General features: G+C 41.5%; 5 protein-coding genes across 5 annotated transcripts; 4 read left to right on the top strand and 1 right to left on the bottom strand.

The window, feature by feature from the left end:
• The first annotated feature begins 108 nt into the window (after window positions 1-108).
• On the top strand, window positions 109-5409 carry LOC134177025 (rRNA 2'-O-methyltransferase fibrillarin-like). Its single transcript, XM_062643727.1, has 9 exons — window positions 109-220; window positions 285-377; window positions 1510-1557; window positions 1893-1952; window positions 2521-2621; window positions 4462-4629; window positions 4764-5009; window positions 5061-5206; window positions 5270-5409. The coding sequence occupies exons 1-9, from the start codon at window positions 208-210 to the stop codon at window positions 5286-5288; spliced, it is 894 nt and encodes a 297-aa protein (XP_062499711.1). The 5' UTR covers window positions 109-207; the 3' UTR covers window positions 5289-5409.
• Window positions 5410-5510: 101 nt separating this feature from the next.
• On the top strand, window positions 5511-7936 carry LOC134177026 (soma ferritin-like). The gene is made up of 3 exons (XM_062643728.1): window positions 5511-5736; window positions 5890-6160; window positions 7342-7936. Exons 1-3 carry the CDS (start codon window positions 5632-5634, stop codon window positions 7755-7757), a joined length of 792 nt encoding a protein of 263 aa, XP_062499712.1. The 5' UTR covers window positions 5511-5631; the 3' UTR covers window positions 7758-7936.
• Window positions 7937-8440: 504 nt separating this feature from the next.
• LOC134177017 (pterin-4-alpha-carbinolamine dehydratase-like) lies at window positions 8441-9578 on the bottom strand. The gene is made up of 3 exons (XM_062643716.1): window positions 9525-9578; window positions 8754-8969; window positions 8441-8655 (listed from the first exon to the last, which is right to left on the bottom strand). Exons 1-3 carry the CDS (start codon window positions 9558-9560, stop codon window positions 8557-8559), a joined length of 351 nt encoding a protein of 116 aa, XP_062499700.1. The 5' UTR covers window positions 9561-9578; the 3' UTR covers window positions 8441-8556.
• Window positions 9579-9616: 38 nt separating this feature from the next.
• Window positions 9617-13646, top strand: LOC134177024 (peroxisomal biogenesis factor 19-like). Its single transcript, XM_062643726.1, has 6 exons — window positions 9617-9714; window positions 10768-11234; window positions 11442-11636; window positions 12079-12255; window positions 13296-13337; window positions 13416-13646. The coding sequence occupies exons 1-6, from the start codon at window positions 9657-9659 to the stop codon at window positions 13485-13487; spliced, it is 1011 nt and encodes a 336-aa protein (XP_062499710.1). The 5' UTR covers window positions 9617-9656; the 3' UTR covers window positions 13488-13646.
• A 66-nt stretch (window positions 13647-13712) lies between these two features.
• LOC134177318 (uncharacterized) lies at window positions 13713-18027 on the top strand. The gene is made up of 3 exons (XM_062644093.1): window positions 13713-14714; window positions 16670-17073; window positions 17636-18027. Exons 1-3 carry the CDS (start codon window positions 13889-13891, stop codon window positions 17843-17845), a joined length of 1440 nt encoding a protein of 479 aa, XP_062500077.1. The 5' UTR covers window positions 13713-13888; the 3' UTR covers window positions 17846-18027.
• The last annotated feature ends 1528 nt before the right edge of the window (window positions 18028-19555 follow it).

The following is a 19555-nucleotide window of genomic DNA, read 5'->3' as shown; positions in this document are numbered from 1 at the left end:
ATGTGTACGCTGTACGCGGTTTTAACGCGCGCGTTATTTGCAAATAAATTTTAACGCTTTTGAGTGCAAACTTATTAGCTCTGTTAAAAACTGCTTGCAATCTTCGTAACTTTACATACAACTTGGCCAGAGCAACCTAACAACAACATTTTTACGCATGCGCGGTGTGCATGCACGTGTTCATCTAGTATCGCCAACTTCATCAGTATGGGTCGTCCAGGTGAGCGACTACTCCATAGACATTTGATGCATTGCAATGTCAACAAACGTATGCGCTTGTCTAGGCTTTGGTGGAGGTCGTGGTGGCGGCGGATTTCGAGGAGGTCGAGGAGCACGTGGAGGAGGACGAGGCGGCGGCAGAGGAGGCGGTCGAGGAGGTGCTGCTATTGATTTGTACATTATTGGTTTAATTTGGAGGCATGGATAAAATTTGTCGAATTTGGACATCCACTTTGTATTGGAAGTAATAATTTTTGAATTTTAATTTTGGATATTAATTTTAATTTTAATTTAAATTTTAAATTGCGTGAATTGAAGTGTGTGTGTGTGTGTTGTGTGTGTGTGTATTTATTGTTAATATCAATGTAAATTTTATTAATTGAGGTGGACACAATTATCATGCTTTTGTTGAGTCGTTGCTATCATCTTTCGTTTCATTAATTCGTCGTAGCTAGAGATCGATGTACAGTACATCTCCTACCTGCATGGGAAATACTGTGAAGCGACATCATGTACAGCTAGCGACTGGATCCAGAAGAAGGCAGCGTCAATGTTTCTATGAATCTTTCTTGCAAGACGACATCGATCGTTCATCATCAGTCCTACTTACACCTATAAAACATATTGCTCTCTTGAAGATTGTGGATGATGCATGTTGGTCGTGCGCATACAACGGTGCATGCATGACCCTATGGGACCTTCGCTTGGCTTCTTGAAGAACAATGAATTTGTTTGTTTTGCGATTCTTTTGTAAACAAGTAACAGACGCATACAACTATTACCTAAACTTTACTCTGAGCTTCTCAATTTGACGATGGTTTGACTTTATAACTTTGTTGCTATGGATATATGACATCAGCTTTTCTGTCATAGTGCCTGGGATTGTTACATCACCCATTCTTGGTGTCCCAAAAGGTCTGCTGATTGGCTCATCAAATCCCCGAGAGTGATTTACGCTGACAAGCTATTGTATGTCACCTAGTTTTCACGTTCTAAAACAACTGATGATTGGCTCAAAACAAATCTCCGAGTGTGACACACGCTTACAAACATACAAACATAGGTACATAATGACATACGGACAGACAGACCAGAAGTCAATTCAGCCAGTTTAGAGTAAGCTTCTCGCAAACCAGTCCGCCACTTACTGTGGTGTCTTTCTTTTATGCTCTTAGCTAATTAAAACAAGTTCATTTTGTAGTAATTTTTGCTGCAATTGTATAGTTGAGTGTGAATTATTAAAGTGCAAACAAATTATTAAATTTATGCGTGACATTGCGTTCTGTGTAGGCGGATTCAGAAGTCCGGCTGGAAGAGGGAGAGGTGGAAGAGGCGGAGGTGCAGTTTCAGTGTGTGTGTGTGTGTGTGTGTGTGTGTGTGTGTGTGTGTGTGTGTGTGTGTGTGTGAGTGTGTGTGTGTGAGTGTGTGTGTGTGTGTGTGTGTGTGTGTGTGTGTGTGTGTGTGTGTGTTGTGTGTGTGTGTGTGTGTGTGTGTTGTGTGTGTGTGTGTGTGTGTGTCAAGGTGTGTGTCAAGATGTGTGCGAGTGTATGTGCTCTGGTGTGTGTGTGTGTGTGTGTGTGTGTGTGTGTGTGTGTGTGTGTGTGTGTGTGTGAGTGTGTGTCTGTAAGTATGGATATTTTAATAATAATTTCATATCTTTGTTGTTTCTCTAGGTTTTCGTGGAGGGATGAGAGGAGGCAGCAGAGTGACAATAGAACCTCATCGACATGAAGGTGAGCCTACGATTTATTTTGTTTATTAACTTGTCATTCACAGTAAAGTATACTAGAGATCTGATAGGTGTGACAGCATGGTGTAGTTTATTTCAAAGATATGGCTAATGGAGGCATGGCTTGTCTGCAATTTCAATTGTTATTTAAGTAAGTTAATAATTAAATATAATATATAAATATTAATAAATATAATTTTTACAGAATTTTCTAAAACTCAATAGTGGCTGTCTTCTAATATTTATTTAATTAATTAATTTATATATTAATGTAAAATTTGTTTATAACTTGTTTATAATTTATTTATAAATATAATTAAAAATAAATATAAATTAAAAATAAGTATAAATTAAAAAATGTAAATTAAAATTAAAAATTTATAATCAATAAATACAATATATAATTTATAATTTATAATATTTATATTTTATTGTAATTGCTTAACCAGATTAGTCTGGTTCTTCTTATTTGTATTCATTAGCTAATTGGTGCTTGTGTTGCCTTTACATTGTGACGTCTGTTTTTCATGTTGATTTGGTTTCAGTTGTATGATTGTGTTCTGCTGTTGTAGGTGTGTTTATAGCACGAGGAAAGGAGGACGCTTTGGTAACAAGGAATTTAGTGGCAGGAGAGAGTGTGTACGGCGAGAAGAGAATCAGTGTGGATACAGAGGTAGGGGTGATCATGGGTTTCTTTTATTAGAGTGGAGTTGATGGACAGATTGAGAAACCAGCAGACACATAGACAGACAGATACAGGTACACAGACACAGACAGGTACACAGACACAGACAGACAGAAGACAGACAGACAAACAGACAGACAGACAGATGGACAAACAGACAGACAGGCACAGACAGACAGGTCAACATTTACCACTTTGCTTGGTTGCAACTCAATAGTTGACACTGTATGGCACTAAGCAACCCAACCAATCAAGTATGGTGGTTTTGATATGTCATTGGTTCAATCAGTTGCTTGATCAGTCTTCCTGGCTTTGTGGGCTCATTCTTTGAATGAATTGCTCATTCGTTCTCCAGATATAAAACCTGAAATAGACAAAGTTGTCATGTCAACACCCTTTTTTAGCTGTCTAGGTCAGACACTAAAGTCAATTGTACCACCATCCCAGTCCTTATTGGAGATGTTGTCTGAGTCAAAGAGGCTTCAACACAATCTCTCAAAAGAAAATGCTAAAATGGAAGCTACTTGCTTAATTAAGAATGCAACTTCACTTTGAGATGGCGCTAGACTTCGCTCTCTGCAAGGCAAAGGTGCAGGCTCTTGATTGTCTGCTATTTCAACTTCAAGGAAGGTCGCAGTTCAACCCTCCGAATTTCAGTTGGCGGCTTACCTGAGACTTGGACTTCTCTTGCCTTTGTGTGATAGTATTCAGACGTGTGACTGTGGATGAGCAACTGGTGACTCAAGCGGATATCATCAGATTACATGCAAAATAGGAAGTGGTTCTGTGTGGTCACATGACTCAATTATGTCTGTGTGGTCAGAGTGTCTAAACGATCTCAAAATTCAACACAAAAAGAGCCAAAAGATAGATATGCTACATCTGACAGCCCCCCAGACATTGTTGTTTTGATACTGGTATTGGTTTCAACGTAGAGTTAGATATAGCACTTGCTCATTCTTGGAGTTCGCTGCTAGAAGGGAAGACAGGAAGTTGGCTCGCTATGAGGAAGGAAAACATTCTGGTGGGTTGTCTGTGAGAGTGGTTCCACTAGTCTTGAAACATTTTGGAAGATGGGGCAAGAAGGCAGAGACCTATTTAGATGACTTGTCAAAACGATCAAATGATGACTTTGAAAAATCAAACAGGCCAGAGTTTAAAGACTATTGGCGTCAAAGAATTGCTATTCAATTGCAACATTGCAATGCCATTGTACTTCTGAAGAAAATCAACAATGCCTTGTCGGGACAGGCCAAGTGCCCAGACTCGTAGATGTTTTATAGAAAAGGGATCACTTGATTTCTTTTAACCAATTAGTAGTTAATATACATTGTATTTAGTTGTTAGTTGTTTTCTCTTGCTTTTATTGTCATAGGACAAACGTAGTTAGCCATTTGCTATTGTATCCTAATTCAAATATGAAAAATATATGTATTGACAGGCAGACAGACAGACAGACAGACAGATGGACAAACAGACAGACAGACAGACAGACGGGCACACAGACAGACAAACAGACGGACAAACAGATAGACAGACAGACACAGACAGACAGACAGACCCAGTTTTTCAGCCACTAAGTTGGCTCCGGGTAGTCTGCATTGTTCTCTTTTAAGTGATACATGTTTGTTTGTTTTAAAATCTAGTCCTAGTAAACTCTCGTAGTTACAGAACTTTATATAGTTGCATTGCTAGCATTGTATTATAGATGTATGTTTGAAATAAATGTTATTTGACAGACAGACAGACAGACAGACAGACAGACAGATAAACAGACAGACAGACAGATTGTTTAAGATTTAATTGTTGGATTTTATGGTGTTATTAGGATGGTAACAAAATAGAATATCGTGTCTGGAATCCTTTCCGGTCGAAGCTGGCTGCCGCCATACTTGGTGGTGTTGATCAAATTCACATCAAGCCGGGCAGCAAAGTTCTCTACTTGGGTGCAGCTTCTGGAACAACAGTGTCACACGTAGCAGATATTGTCGGCCCAGTAAGTGTCAACACACACACACACACACACACACACACACACACACACACACACACACACACACACACACACACACACACACACACCAGTCAATACTACTACGCTACATCTTTCATTGATATTTGTGCATACAGGAGGGGCTTGTTTATGCTGTTGAGTTTTCACATCGTTCAGGTCGTGATCTGATCAACGTAGCCAAAAAACGAACGAACATCATTCCAATAATCGAAGATGCTCGTCATCCTCACAAGTATCGAATGTTGGTAGGAATGGTCGATGCAATATTTGCTGATGTCGCTCAACCAGATCAAGCCAGAATCGTAGCTATCAATGCTCACAGTTATCTTAAAAATGGAGGAAATTTTGTCATCTCAATCAAAGTCTGTAATCTCAATTTTTTTAAAAATTTGGGTTTTGATTGTTTTGTTTAGGCTAATTGTATTGACTCGACTGCCGAACCAGCAGCCATATTTGCTGGAGAGGTAAAGAAGCTCAAAGCCGAGAAGATGAAACCACAAGAACAGCTCACACTCGAGCCGTACGAACGAGATCATGCCGTCGTAGTTGGCATTTACAGGTTTGTCGCTATCCACACGTTTGAATACAAACTGTGTAGTTGATATCAACCGTTTGTGTGTAGACCGCCTTCGAAGGCATAGACAGAGGACCATATACATTTGTAAGAAGTTTGAGTAGCTTGTAACTGTGAGTAGGATCGCATCAGATCAGATCACGTGCTAGTATGAATCTTTGGGGAATTGTCACGTGATTTCATAGTGTTGTATCTACTCATATGCGGTCTATTGCGCATGTCTGCTGGCCAATCAGACTTGAACTCATAATTGGCCAATTAGATATCGTGGGGGGGGCTATATAATGGACCAGTAAGATACATGCAAGTACAATAGAGCTTGTCACGAAGTTGCACGCTGCTATTTCCAGGTTTGCTACTGCAGTGTCGGTACATCCTTCTTACATTTTTTGCTTGAAACCCAAAACATCATGTCCGTTTCCAAAGTGCGTCAAAACTTCCACCAGGAAGCCGAAGCAGGCGTCAACAAGCAAGTCAATCTGGAGTTGTACGCCTTCTACACCTACCGCTCTATGGTACGTACACACACACACACACACACACACACACACACACACACACACACACACACACACACACACACACACACACACACACACACACCAAACGACATCCATTGCAACATGTGGCAACTATTGACCACGCCCCTTTTGTGCACGTCTTTGCAGGCTCACTATTTCGACCGCGACGACGTCGCGCTTCCCGGGTTCAGCAAATACTTTCTCAAAGCGTCGGACGAAGAGCTGGAGCACGCCGACAAACTGATGAAATACCAGAACATGCGCGGCGGTCGCATCGTCCTGCAGGACGTTAAGAGACCGGAGAAGGACGAGTGGGGCAGCGGCGCAGACGCGATGGAGGCTGCACTCGCTCTCGAGCGGCACGTCAATCAGTCGCTGCTCGATTTGCACAAGGTCGCTGACGCTCACGGCGACGCTCAGATGATGGACTTCATCGAGGGCGAGTATCTCAAGGAGCAAGTGGAGGCGATCAAGGAGCTCGGCGGCCACTGCACCAATCTGAAACGCGTCGGTGCCGGACTGGGAGAGTACCAGTTCGACCACGCGCTTTCTTGATCACGTGACTTTCGGTTGCGACTAGAAACTCTTGTGCAAAGCGTAGTATACGACTTTGAGATATGATTTATACAAAAATATATGTTTTAGAACAATATTGTAATGCATTTGCGTGAATTGTTGTTGCACAGACCTAGTCCCGCCTTGTCACGTGAGAAGTCTGTCTAGGCAATGATGTGTGAATCGCTCTGCACGTGACTTTCGGTTGAGACTAGAAACTCTTGTGCAAAGCGTAGTACACGACTTTAAGGTGTGATTTATACGAAAATATTTGCTTTGAATTAAAACAAAATTGTAAAGCATTTTTGCGTGAAATTTTGTTGCATACCTAGCCCCGCCTTGTCACGTGAGAAATAGTATCTGTTCTGTAGCACAGGTTTCACTCGTTACGCAAGGATATGAAAATAAGTACGAGTTCGAGAGATAGCAACGTTGCAAACAGTAACCATAGCAACAACTAGCAATACACGCCCTAAGTCACGCACATGTGACATAGATGAGTCATCCGGTCACAAGATTTTGATTGCGTCAGGTAGCCTTGCGCAGTTGCACAATGCGCACTAATCAATGCAAGTCACCCACCAATCAGCGAGCTATTACCTCAACGCCGTCCAATCGTTGACGACTCTAATGACGCAGTCGACCAATCACCATCGAGTACCTGGCACTAAAACGAGTGGCACACCAGCTACCCTTTCATTCACCACTTTCTGGAGTTTGCTGCCGCAGTGACGGTACGACTTCGTTGTTTCTTGAACTTTCGTTTGTCTCTCAGCACGCAACGTATAACCGTTTACAATGTCGCAAGTCCGCCAGAACTACCACGAGGAATCTGAGGCAGGCGTGAACAAGCAGATCAACCTCGAATTGTACGCTTTCTACACCTACCGCTCACTGGTAAGAGCCCTAGTTGCGAAGAGAATCAGTGTTGCTCGTTTTACGTGGTACGAAGGGCGTCTCAGGGTGTCAATTGTGTCATGCCAGAGTGGCGTCACTAGGCGCATACTCATGTCACCTTGACCTTCATTGTTCTTCTCTCTCTCTAGGCTCACCATTTCGACCGCGATGACGTCGCTCTTCATGGCTTTCACAAGTTCTTCAAGGAGTCGTCCGACGAAGAGCTCGAGCACGCCGACAAACTGATGACATTTCAGAACAAACGCGGCGGCCGCGTTGTCCTGCAGGACATCAAGAAGCCGGAGAAAGACGAATGGGGATCGGGTTTGGACGCCATGCAAGTGGCTCTGGCGCTGGAAAAGCATGTCAACCAGTCGCTGCTTGATCTGCACAAAATTGCAGACAGGCACGGCGACGCTCAGATGATGGACTTCATCGAGGGCGAGTATCTCAAGGAGCAAGTGGATGCCATCAAGAAGATTGGCGATCATGTTACCAACCTGAAACGTGTCGGTCCCGGATTGGGTGAATACCAGTTCGACAAGGAGACCCTCGATTCTTGAAGATGCTGTCCGAGGATTCCGATTTAGGACGCTTGAGGCGCTGGTTGTGTTGTGCTTAGTAGTGCTAGCTGCATAGCGCGCTAGTGATGCGTTGTGATTGAAAGTAGCAATTTGTTGTTGTTGTGTTGCCAAAAATCTTACTCAAAATATCGAAATGCAAGTTGAAATTTGAAGACACACTTGTGTAGATTTTTGCGTAAGCCGTTTGTCGAAGACTGGCGGATGTGTACCAGACTCCGCCATCAGAGACGTGTACTTCCGACCAGCACGTGGTTACGTTGCATGCCCCGTATGTACACGTGTCTGGCTACGCGAGGCTAATACGCCAGTTAAAATTTTAAATGTTTTAATTTTTAAAACTTAATTTAATTAAAATATTAACAATTTACAGTTGACAACTTAGATCTGCAATATATTACTATCCTAGATGACTAGCCACTTCCATAAAACGTCCACTTGACAATAAACATTATTTGTATAAGAAATTAATTAAAATATTTAATTAATTAAATTTGCTATGGCTTGACACTACTAGTAGGAGATAAAAGTAATGACAGTCATAGTCGTTCCTCTAGCTCAGAGGTAACTTGCAAAGTATGCTAGTCCATGTTGCTGCACCTAGGCCTGGATGCATCAAAAGGACTAGAATGATTGTGCAAATGCATATATGGGTATATAAATGTTTAGTGTTGATTGAATTGATTGTTGTATTGTTGTATTATAATATGTCTTTCATAACAACAACAACGGCTGCTACTAACAGTTACTTTGCAACTTGTTAGTGAGGAGTGGCCGAACGTCACTGCACTGTGACTGCTGCTTGTTCGATGAATGTTGCAAGTTTGATGTCGCGTTCAGACAGTCCACTGCATTCGTGCGTGCTCAGCGTTATCTGAACCTGAGTGACAAGCGGCACACAAATAAGATTTACACACATGCACACACACACACACACACACACACACACACACACACACACACACACACCATACTGACCTTGTTATACACATTGAACCACTCTGGGTGGTGATCCATTTTCTCAGCCTTGAGACCCACGCGTGTCATAAATCCAAACGCCTCGTTAAAGTCTTTGAACAAAAACTCCTTGTAGATTGCATCACGCCCGTCGACTTCAGTCCAGCCGGCTCCTCGAAGAGTGGCCAGACCTGCAGCATCTCGTTCTTCAACCTTCAATTTCTTAGCTTTTGATGCCTTCACATAGAATATTCATAATGCATAAGAGCATACCACACACACACACACACACACACACACACACACACACACACACACACACACACACACACACACACACACACACACACACACACACACACACACCACACACACACACACACACACACACACACACACACACACACCACACCACACACACACACACACACACACACACACACACACACACACACACACACACACACACACACACACACACACACACCACACCACACCACACCACACACACACACACACACACACACACACACACACAAACAACAAATGATAGACAAACAGAGAAAAAAGACAAGCAGACAAAAACAGACAAGCAGACAAAAACAGACAAACACAAACAAATAAAAGCAGACAATCAGCTTCAAACAGACAACAAAACGACCGGCAAACAGAGACACACACAAACAGACAAACAGACTAACAGACTAACAGCCGCAAACTTGCGGACAAACAAAAGACAGACAAAAACACATGACAAAAGTATAGCAGTCGCTGTGACCTCTGCAAACTCACCATTCTTCGTATAGCTGGACTAAAGATTCTCAGCATGGACTAGTTGATATTAATTTTTAAAAGTCGTTCACGTGACCTGTTTATGTTTATGTGACTTAGTTCACGTGACTTGTTCGTTTATACAATTGTGCAATGGCTGACGATCAAAACGCAGAACAGCATGACTCTGAGTTGGATGAGCTCTTAGCAAGTAAGCTATCTTCCTCCTTCAGTAGCTATTGTTGTTCGTTTTTTGATTGCCTGTTTGTCTGTTTTCTTGGAGATGTATTGACTTGTTTCTTTGGGTATCAGTCGATCTGTTTGTGTGCTTGCTTGTCTGTTCGTTTGTTGCAATTGATCTGTTGGATTTTGTTGGTTTCAACTTTGTTTATCTGTTTAATTATTTATGTTAATTGTTTGTCTGTTTGCCTGTGTGCCTATCTGTCTGTCTGTTTGCTTATCTGTCTGTTTGTTTGTCTGTCTGTTTGTTTGTCTGTCTGTTTGTTTGTCTGTGCGTATTTGTCTGTTTGTAATCGGTCTGTTTGTCTGTTTGTCTGTTTGTATATCGGTCTGTTTGTCTGTTTGTCTTTTGCTTATCTGTCTGTTTGTTTGTCTGTTTGTTTATCTGTTTTTTGTTTAGCTGCTTATCTGTTTGTCTATCTGTTTGTTTATCTGTTTATCTGTTTGTTTATCTGTTTGTTTATCTGTCTGTTTGTTTGTCTGCTTGCTTATCTGTCTGTATGTTTGTCTGTTTGTTTGTCTGTTTGTTTGTCTGTTTGTTTATCAGTTGTTTTGTTTGTTTATCTGTTTGTCTGTTTGTTTGTCTGTTTGTTTGTATGTTTGTTTATCTGTTTTTGTTTATCTGTTTTTGTTTATCTGTCTGTTTATCTGTTTGTTTATCTGTCTGTTTGTCTGTTTGTTTATCTGTCTGTATGTTTGTCTGTTTTTATCTGTTTTTTATCTGTTGTTTTGTTTGTCTATCTGTTTGTCTGTCTCCTTATTTGTTTTCAAATACATATACATTGGAACCAGTAATTTGTATATGTTTAATTAAATTACAAGTGTGGCTACAAACATCAAATGAGTGACTGTTCAAAACAATAGTTACCACACCTTGTATACAAACTTGTCTTGCTCAAACTTACAAATACCAGTAGACTGTGGTGCATGTGAACAGTGTGGTATATACATTCAAATTGTGAGTATTTCCAACTGTTTTTTCTCTTTGTTTGCAACTCATCATGCAATCATTCTAATGTTTTAGGTGCTCTTGAAGACTTTGACCAACCTGCCAAAGATTGTGCAAGTAAACCATCTCGACATGATCCCAGTCTCAACATTGAATCATCAGTAGATCCACCTCATACAGCAAACCCTGGCCATGCTGACAGTCATGATCCTATAGAAAGTCTTCTTAGTGATGAGATGGCAAAGAAGGCAACAGAAGAACTGGACCATGCAATGAAGATGCTGGTGGGCGACAACCCAGAGATGGCGAAACAGCTTGAACAATTTGCTCACAGCATGGAGGAAACGATGTTGAAATTACAGCAGAGTGAAGAGCAGAGTGAAGGAGATGAGTGTTTAGATACGAAGAGTGACGGCAGGGAAGATGGTCAGAGTGTGAGTGGTGGGATGACTGGGCAAGAGGCGAAAGCTGAGGCATTGAGTATTGAAGAGAACTTGGCACAGACAGTGAGAGAGTTGGAAAAGAATGCTCAAGATATGAAGGTTTGTGTCGCTGATGTGCATGTACACATGTACACACACACACACACACACACACACACACACACACACACACACACACACACACACACACACACACACACACACACACATGTTGGCGACTGATACATAGACATATAAGTAGCACATAGAAATGCGTTGATATCAATGCTTAAAAATTGTGTGTTTTAATTTAATTATTTATTTTAGAATGCTAAAGTACCAAGTGGTGTTGAAGACCTGCTTGGTGCAATGTCTGGTCTTCTGCTCGGTGGGAATGATCAGGAATTGGCAGGTGATGATGCCGCTTCTGCTGAGGGACTGTTGCCAATGATGCAGCAAATGATGAAGAACTTGTTGTCAAGAGATGTGTTGTATCCAACAATGACCGACATTAGAGACAAGGTCAGCATGGCAATTTTTGTATTGTTTGTATGTGCTTTAGTATTTGTTTGTTTCTCTATGTTTCGATCTATTCGTGTGTCTGTTTGTCTGTCTGTCTGTTTGTCTGTCTCTCTGTCTGCCTCTCTGTCTGTCTGTCTGTCTGTCTGTCTCTCTGTCTGTCTGTCTGTTTATCTGTCTGTCTGTCTGTCTGTCTGTCTGTCTGTCTGTCTGTCTGTCTGTCTGTCTGTCTGTCTGTCAGCCCATCTGTTTGTTTGATTATTTGTTTCTGCATTTGTTTATGTGTTTGTCTGTCTGCATTTTTGTGTGTGTGTCTGTAGGTCTTTGTTTGTCTGTTTTTTGTCTGTCTGTCTGTTAAATACATACTGGTATGTCTTTTTGTCTGTTTGTTTGTACGTCTCTGTCTAATTGCTTGCACTCTATATTTATAATTGCTTTCTGGCAGTATCCAGCTTGGTTAGAGGAGAAGAGAGGTCATGTAGCTGATGCTGAGTATGAAAAACGGGAGAAGCAGTATCGAATTGTTAGCGAAGTGTGTAAGGAATTTGAAGCCGAGGAAGATGGAGAAACACAAGAAGTCAAACATGCAAGATTTGAGCGAGTTTTAAACCTTATGCAGACAGTAAGGCGATGATTTCATATACTAATAATTTGCACAGGTGTGCCCGCACACACACACACACACACACACACACACACACACACACACACACACACACACACACACACACACACACACACACACACACACACACACACACACACACACACACACACACACACCTGGACCTGGACCTGGAAGTAGGCCATCGTCATGTGCCTTCTATCTTGTCGCCTCTGGCCACAAAGACAGCCTGAACTAATGACTCAGTGTTCCTCTGTTATAGTGAATTGCATCACACCTGTGACATGCTATGTCTTGAGGTCTTCTGAAGGATCTAGCACAAGTGTTTCAGACGTAAAAGCTATTGGTTGCTCAGCTGACTGGCCCGCATTGAACGTCACATTGTTAAAAGGTTTAATAGTGCAAGCGTTACTCCATAAGGAGCGATCTCTGGCTCCAGTTCTTTTCATCAATGTGGAACCGTTTCATGTCCGCCTTAACTTTGTCTCGTCAACACAGTTTTGGTCCATGCACTGGACGTCTATTTGGCAACCAGCTTTGGGATTCGTTTGTCTGTCATTCTTGCCAAGTGTCCAAGCCATCGTAGTCTTTGAGATGAAACAATATCTTCTAATGTTTACCGATGTTGATTCTGCTACAGCGATTGTGCTTGCCGTTGTTCTGATAAAGAGGGTCTTGAGACATTTTGTTCAGCTTCTTTTGCACTAGTTGATATACACTGAGGGCGTGCAAGACCACTGCAGTGCAAAACGCCACAGACTTTTCACACAGCAACTTACGTCAAAGTCAGAACAGATACTGAGCGATAGAAGCTCTGTAGGACCAGTCACGTTGGCCAGCACTCAGCTGTTTCCATCGGGCACCACGTGGAGGTGTGGCTTGGATTCTGTCCGACACACACACACACACACACACACACACACACACACACACACACACACACACACACACACACACACACACACACAATGCGAATAATTGTTTATTATATTTGTATTATATTTGGTGACGGTATAAAAATATTGTGATTTCGTTAGATGCAGGAATGTGGACAGCCACCACCCGAGATTATTGGATGTGTAAGATGCATGGTTGCCATGGCAATTGTCAATTAATGTACAGCCATCTTAACACGCTTAATCTGCCTTTTGTTACAGGGACCTGAAATTGATTTTGACGCATTCGGAAAGCCCAAGTTACCGGGACTAGACCAGTGCTCAGTGATGTAGTGTACATACGGGGTACTCGTAGATACGGGTACTTCGTGCGAAATAGTTTCATTACGAACTGTGCATACCAGGTACTCGTCATTTGTACTACTTTGCGTTTGACATTGTCAATACTGTAAACATTGGACTTATGGATTAATTTGTTGAAAACCTTCCGCCGTTTTCAATCGTGCTTGTGGTTAGCGTGCGCTACGTTGCCTCGGTTGTCGGACTGCCTTCATTATTATGACGTCAATGCAGATATCAGATCGGAATCACAACTACCATATCGACAGTTTCATCCTGCCTCAACTGGTTTCGTCATCTGACACCCTAATAATCATCTGACACCCCAATAATCATCTGACACCCCAATAATCATCCAATCCCTTCATCAGAGCCACATTGGAACGTAAGACAGAATGAGTGCCGTTGCCGCCTGTTTTCCCTTCCTAGCCGAGAATCTCGTCGTCGATTCGTCTCTACTAGACGCTCTCGTCTCTCACAACCTTCTCACACGATCGCAGACCGCTCAGCTTGTAGATCAGAGCGTCAACAATGAACAGAGGCTACAATTTCTATTTGGATGCGATGGGCCGCTTAGCGCGCGCGACAACCAGGCCGTTGTGAGACTTTGCGATGCGCTGAGGTCGTGTAAACGCGAAGTTATCGCGTCGAGGCTACAGAAAGCGCAGGAAGCGAGAGAACGCGGTGAGTGCGAGATCGACTCGGAGGCGGGAAATTCGAATAACGCAATACGCTGCGTTGTGCTCTCCTCGTTGCGTGAAAAGTACGATGAGGTGAAATTCGGGATGACGAGCGTGTTCATTCAGAGTCTCGGAGTGCGCAGTCGCAAGGAGATGACGGTTGAAGAGTTATTTGTTGGTGACGTACTCGAAGTCCCGGATGATGAAGAGGTCGCGACTATGAGGGTCGGTGAGCGCACGGCGATGAGTATTCATATACCGTTTGCGTGTGGAAATCTGGCTGTCGACAAGAGGAATGATTTAGTGGCAAAGATTGCTGGATTGGTGGATCTCCATGCCAACGATATAACGATGTTTCAGATTCCGACGAGTCGTGGGTGTTTCCTCTCTCTCTTTGTGCCGGGCGGTGCTGCATTGGATCTGATGCGGTTGGCCATCAAACCGGGCGGACTCGACTGTCTAGCCGACATTTGTGTCGTGCCCGTCGTCGAGGTGTTCATCAGTCGGTTGCCTCCCGTCAACGTCTCGTTTTCACATCACGGTCAGCATTTCGACTTTTTTGTTTGCATTAGGAGTGATAATATTACAATCGTGACAAGTGCACAAGCTATGTTTATGATAGTTGATATCAAATATTAATATTAATATTATTAAGATTTTTGTTGATATTAATAGGTTGGTGTAGATATGTTAATATCAATAGTTTAGGATATAGGATTGTTAGCCTTGGTTCCAGACGCTTTCCCGTACGTACTGCACGTGACAGGTATTGGGGTCAAAAGTAGGAGGAGCGAGCGGGAAAGCGTCTGGGCGCACTGCTAATACAAACGAGTTCAGAGGCGGGAAAGCTATTAGATCCAAATTATACTATTAGTCTATAACTGCATTAGGTTGCACAATGCAATCATAATACGATGTAACTCATCAGTCAGTTGCATTCAAATAGCATTGAAACACTCAGTAAAAACAGGCTAACCACTGAACGACGCAGTGAACTTCGTCTGCAACAACAGCAACGACGTGATCGCGGAATCGACTCTGTTGGAGGGCGTTTCTTCAAATGCAATGGACTGCCAAACACAACGCTGACATCACCACGTTGAATCTGTTCGTCTTCAAACAAGCTAGCGCTTATCATTACAGCTGTTACACCGTGTTCTATCAAGCTTGCTACCTGGTCTCTCATGAGAGAAAGCAATGGCTTGGATGAAAAGAGCAGTCTGCATTACCAAAGACCCACAGAGCGTTGCACACACTTAGTAGCATCATTTGGAATATCATAGACTTGCCACTGCCAGTTGGAAAACATGCGAGAACATCGTCTCCTCGGGCCAGATGACATATCATGTATGCAGAGGAGCTGCAACGACTTCACAGCGTCGATCACGAATTGAGGACAGCAAACAGCTACTGCTTCCGCTATTCAATCATCTGAGATGGATCTACGAGGATCAGTCTATGTACTACAGGCGTAGCTTCGATTTCTAATTCACTCGGGAAGACCTCTATTGCAAGAAACGCTGCAGCTGTTGTAATACTAGCCTACCTGTGTGTCTAACAACGTTAATTAGCATGTCTAGAATTGTAAACGTAAACTAAGAGGTATTGTTCTTGTTGTAGACCAATCAAAATCACCGCTCAGAGCGAGCGGGAAGTTTCTATTGGTGCGGAACGTTTCATGTTTAATAGCTTTCCCGCCCCTGAACTCGTCTGTAGTACAAGTGCGCCCAGACGCTTTCCCGCTTGCTCCTCCTACTTTACCCCATATACCTGTCATGTGCAGTACGTACGGAAAGCGTCTGGAACCGAGGCTATAGGATTGTCAGATAGATTTATACATGCATGCATGGGCGATTGTTTTGGTTTTAGTCACGTGACTAGAAGTCAGATTGGCAAATTTAGATAGCGAATCTGTGCTTTACATTTAACCACAGAATATTTTTATGTTTGCTGCTTGTAATTGTAACACACACACACACACACACACACACACACACACACACACACACACACACACACACGGACACACACACACACACACACCGACACACACACATGGACACACACACACACACACACACACACACACACACACACACACACTACGTCTGAGCTTGTAGATGTATACTAGGTACAGTACCGGCAATAAGTAAGCTGACAGCAATTGGCATAGGATATGATACCATATGAAAAAAGATACCATACCATACCATAGGATACCATAGGATAGGATACCATACCATACCATAAAAGATACCATGTAGGATACCATAAGATAAAAGATGATACCATACAATTAAGATAAGATACCATCCCATAGGATATATGATACGCAATAGGATATATGATACGCTATGATACCATACGCAATACTATATCGTAGGCATACCATAAAAATGTTAGGTTACTTATTGCCGGTACTGTACTTCATAATATCAAAAATTCGAGTGTCTGTGTTGGTGTTTCAATTCTAATTTGTGTTTTGTGTTTGATTAGCATTGCGTGAAATATCGCCAGTTGTTGTTCTAATGGGCGAGGCCGGTGTGGGCAAGTCTTCCATCGTCAAACAACTGTCCGCTGATAGCGAGGTCTACCTCCAAGAATCGACTGCCAGGAAGTGGGTGCTGCCTGACAACGTGTTTGTGTCGCGACGAGGAACGTCTGATGAATACACGGCTCTGCATATATGCGAGGTACCCGGAATGGACGCCATACGACGCTCGCTCACAAGCAACATCTTTAATCACCTCCACATGGCTGCCGGTGTCGTGTTCGTGTTTGCACTCAACAGTGCAGAGTCGTTGTTTGCAGCCCACGATTGTCTGGAAGAGGCAAGGTTGTATGCACCAAGTGATGCGTACTTTTTTCTCATAGGAAACAAGATCGACTTACCAAGTCAGGTAACTAACTTTATTGTGTGTATTTTATATGCATTAATTAATTATGCACACTTTTAAGTCGTGAATGTTTCTGGTTATTAATTTGTTAATTATTAACAAATATTTATTAATTAGTAATAAATATTAATATATTAATTATTAATAAATATTAATAATTCTAATACAATTTTAAGTCTTGATGTTTCTGATTATAAATTTGTTAACTATTAACGAACATTCATTAATTAGTAATAAATATTAATTAATAATTGTAACACAATTTTAAGTCGTGATGTTTCTGATTATTAATTAGTAATAACTATATTAATTTATTAATTATTAACAAATATATTAATTATTAATAAATATTAATAATTCTAATACAATTTTAAGTCGTGATGTTTCTGATTATTAATTTGTTAACTATTAACAAATATTTATTAATTAGTAATAAATATATTAATTTATTAATTATTAATAATTTTAAATTGTGATGTTTCTGATTTATTAATTTATTAATTGTTAACAAATATATATTAATTAGTAATAAATATTAATTTACTAATTTATATTTGTATTACAGATCGCTGAGAAAAAGATAACATCGTTTTCATCACAATTCGGAATAGTGAGTGAGCACGTGTTTATGACGTCATGCCAGAATAAGCAAGGCATTCGCGATGCTTTCTGCACGATTGCTGCCGCTGCTCATCATGCCGAACGGCCAATTGCCCCTCCTTTTAAAGGTGACGAAGCCATAGGAGCAGCACTAGAGAAATGCAAGGTATCGTAATAGAATGACAGCAACATGGATACAGTTGTATTCGAACTGGTCAACACTTGTGTGTAATTTTGTTGTGTTTTGGTTGAGCTGCTTTATTTTTTGTGTTTTGCGTTTGATGCGTGTTTTTAATATTTTGGTGTGACGTGACTGGTTGTGTTCTCTCTAAATTTGAAACAAGATTTTACATTTGACATGCACTAACGATGGTTTATCAGATTTGTTCACGTGGTTACACATCACTGATTGTTCCTTATCAAATTGTATGGTTTATATATAGATACATACATACATACATACTACATATATATATATATATATATATATATATATATATATATATATATATATATATTACACACACACACACACACACACACACACACACACACACACACACACACACACACACACACACACACACACACACACACACACACACACACACACACACACACACACACACACACACACAAGCGCTCTTTGCATGATGCATTTACAGTGGAACCTGAGAATTATGACCACCCAAGAGACGGTCCTCGATTGCTCCTAATTCTCAGGTCATCCCCATTGTCAAACTGGCATATGTGTAGAACAATCCATGTACACCATGTTCTTGTATGCAACATAATGACAATCCAAATTTGTCCTGGGAATTTCTGAAACAGTGCCCAGACAAAAGATTGTCTACTGGGCAATATTTTGGTGTGTGTGTGTGTGTGTGTGTGTGTGTGTGTGTGTGTGTGTGTGTGCATGTGAGTTTGTGTGTGTGTGTGTGTGTGTGTGTGCATGTGAGTTGTGTGTGTGTGTGTGTGTGTGTGTGTGTGTGTGTGTGTGTGTGTGCAGGACGTTGCAAGATAATCCCAAGATGGGCCTCATACTTGCCTACTCTGTGGTGTATTCAAGTCAATTTTGCAAACTCCTAGCTTTTTTTCAAACTACCCGGGCGCTTATTGAGAACGGATTTTCTTCCATGAAAATCCCATTTTTTGTATTGCTGCCCTGGACATCATTTCGGAAATTTCCAGTATTGTATTAATAAAGCAGAGCAATAGGTATGATGTACACATGTATAGTAAGTAGCCAAACTCATGAAAGCAATCATTGGCATACACCAGGAATAGTTAAGCAGTACATACAGTAGATGTCATGATGAACGTGACAATTACACAAAATAGCCATCGATGATCAACTGCTTCAAGTGCTCTGATTCTTGACAACGGCCTTTTGTGTCGCGGTGTCCATGTTTCAAAGGTCAAAACATACCCCATAGACTACAGAATTGTGTTCACTACCATAATTTGCTCTTTTCCAGGCTTCAAATCTATGGAAGTGTTTGAATTAAATTTTCAAGGGGCTGTGACCAACTATACGTATTTCTTAGATATCCACATTTGTTTAGTGGTCGCAAGGACAGGTTGCACTGTATTAAACTTGGAGATTGTAACTTTGCTCTTCCAAGAAGTCAAGCTGGAGGCTTCCGAAGGTGTTTTTTGTATGAAGTTTAAGGCTTCCTGAATGGTCAGTCTTAAACTTAGGCTTTCAGGAGTCATTTTCATGCAAAAGGTGAGGTACGTAGTGCTTATTTACTGTGATATGGAAAGGCCTAGTGAGACTCGACACGTTTTAAGGTACTTGAGTGCTGCTGTACAAGCACATCAAGCGATACAACCTGTAATCGCAATGTTTACGTTTTGTTCTATTCCTTGAATCAACAAACAT

This window comes from Corticium candelabrum, chromosome 3 (assembly GCF_963422355.1).
Source record: "Corticium candelabrum chromosome 3, ooCorCand1.1, whole genome shotgun sequence".
Taxonomy (NCBI): Eukaryota; Metazoa; Porifera; class Homoscleromorpha; order Homosclerophorida; family Plakinidae; genus Corticium; species Corticium candelabrum.
The sequence above is the reverse complement of the archived record's forward strand: the minus strand, read 5'-3'. Positions and strand labels throughout refer to the sequence as shown.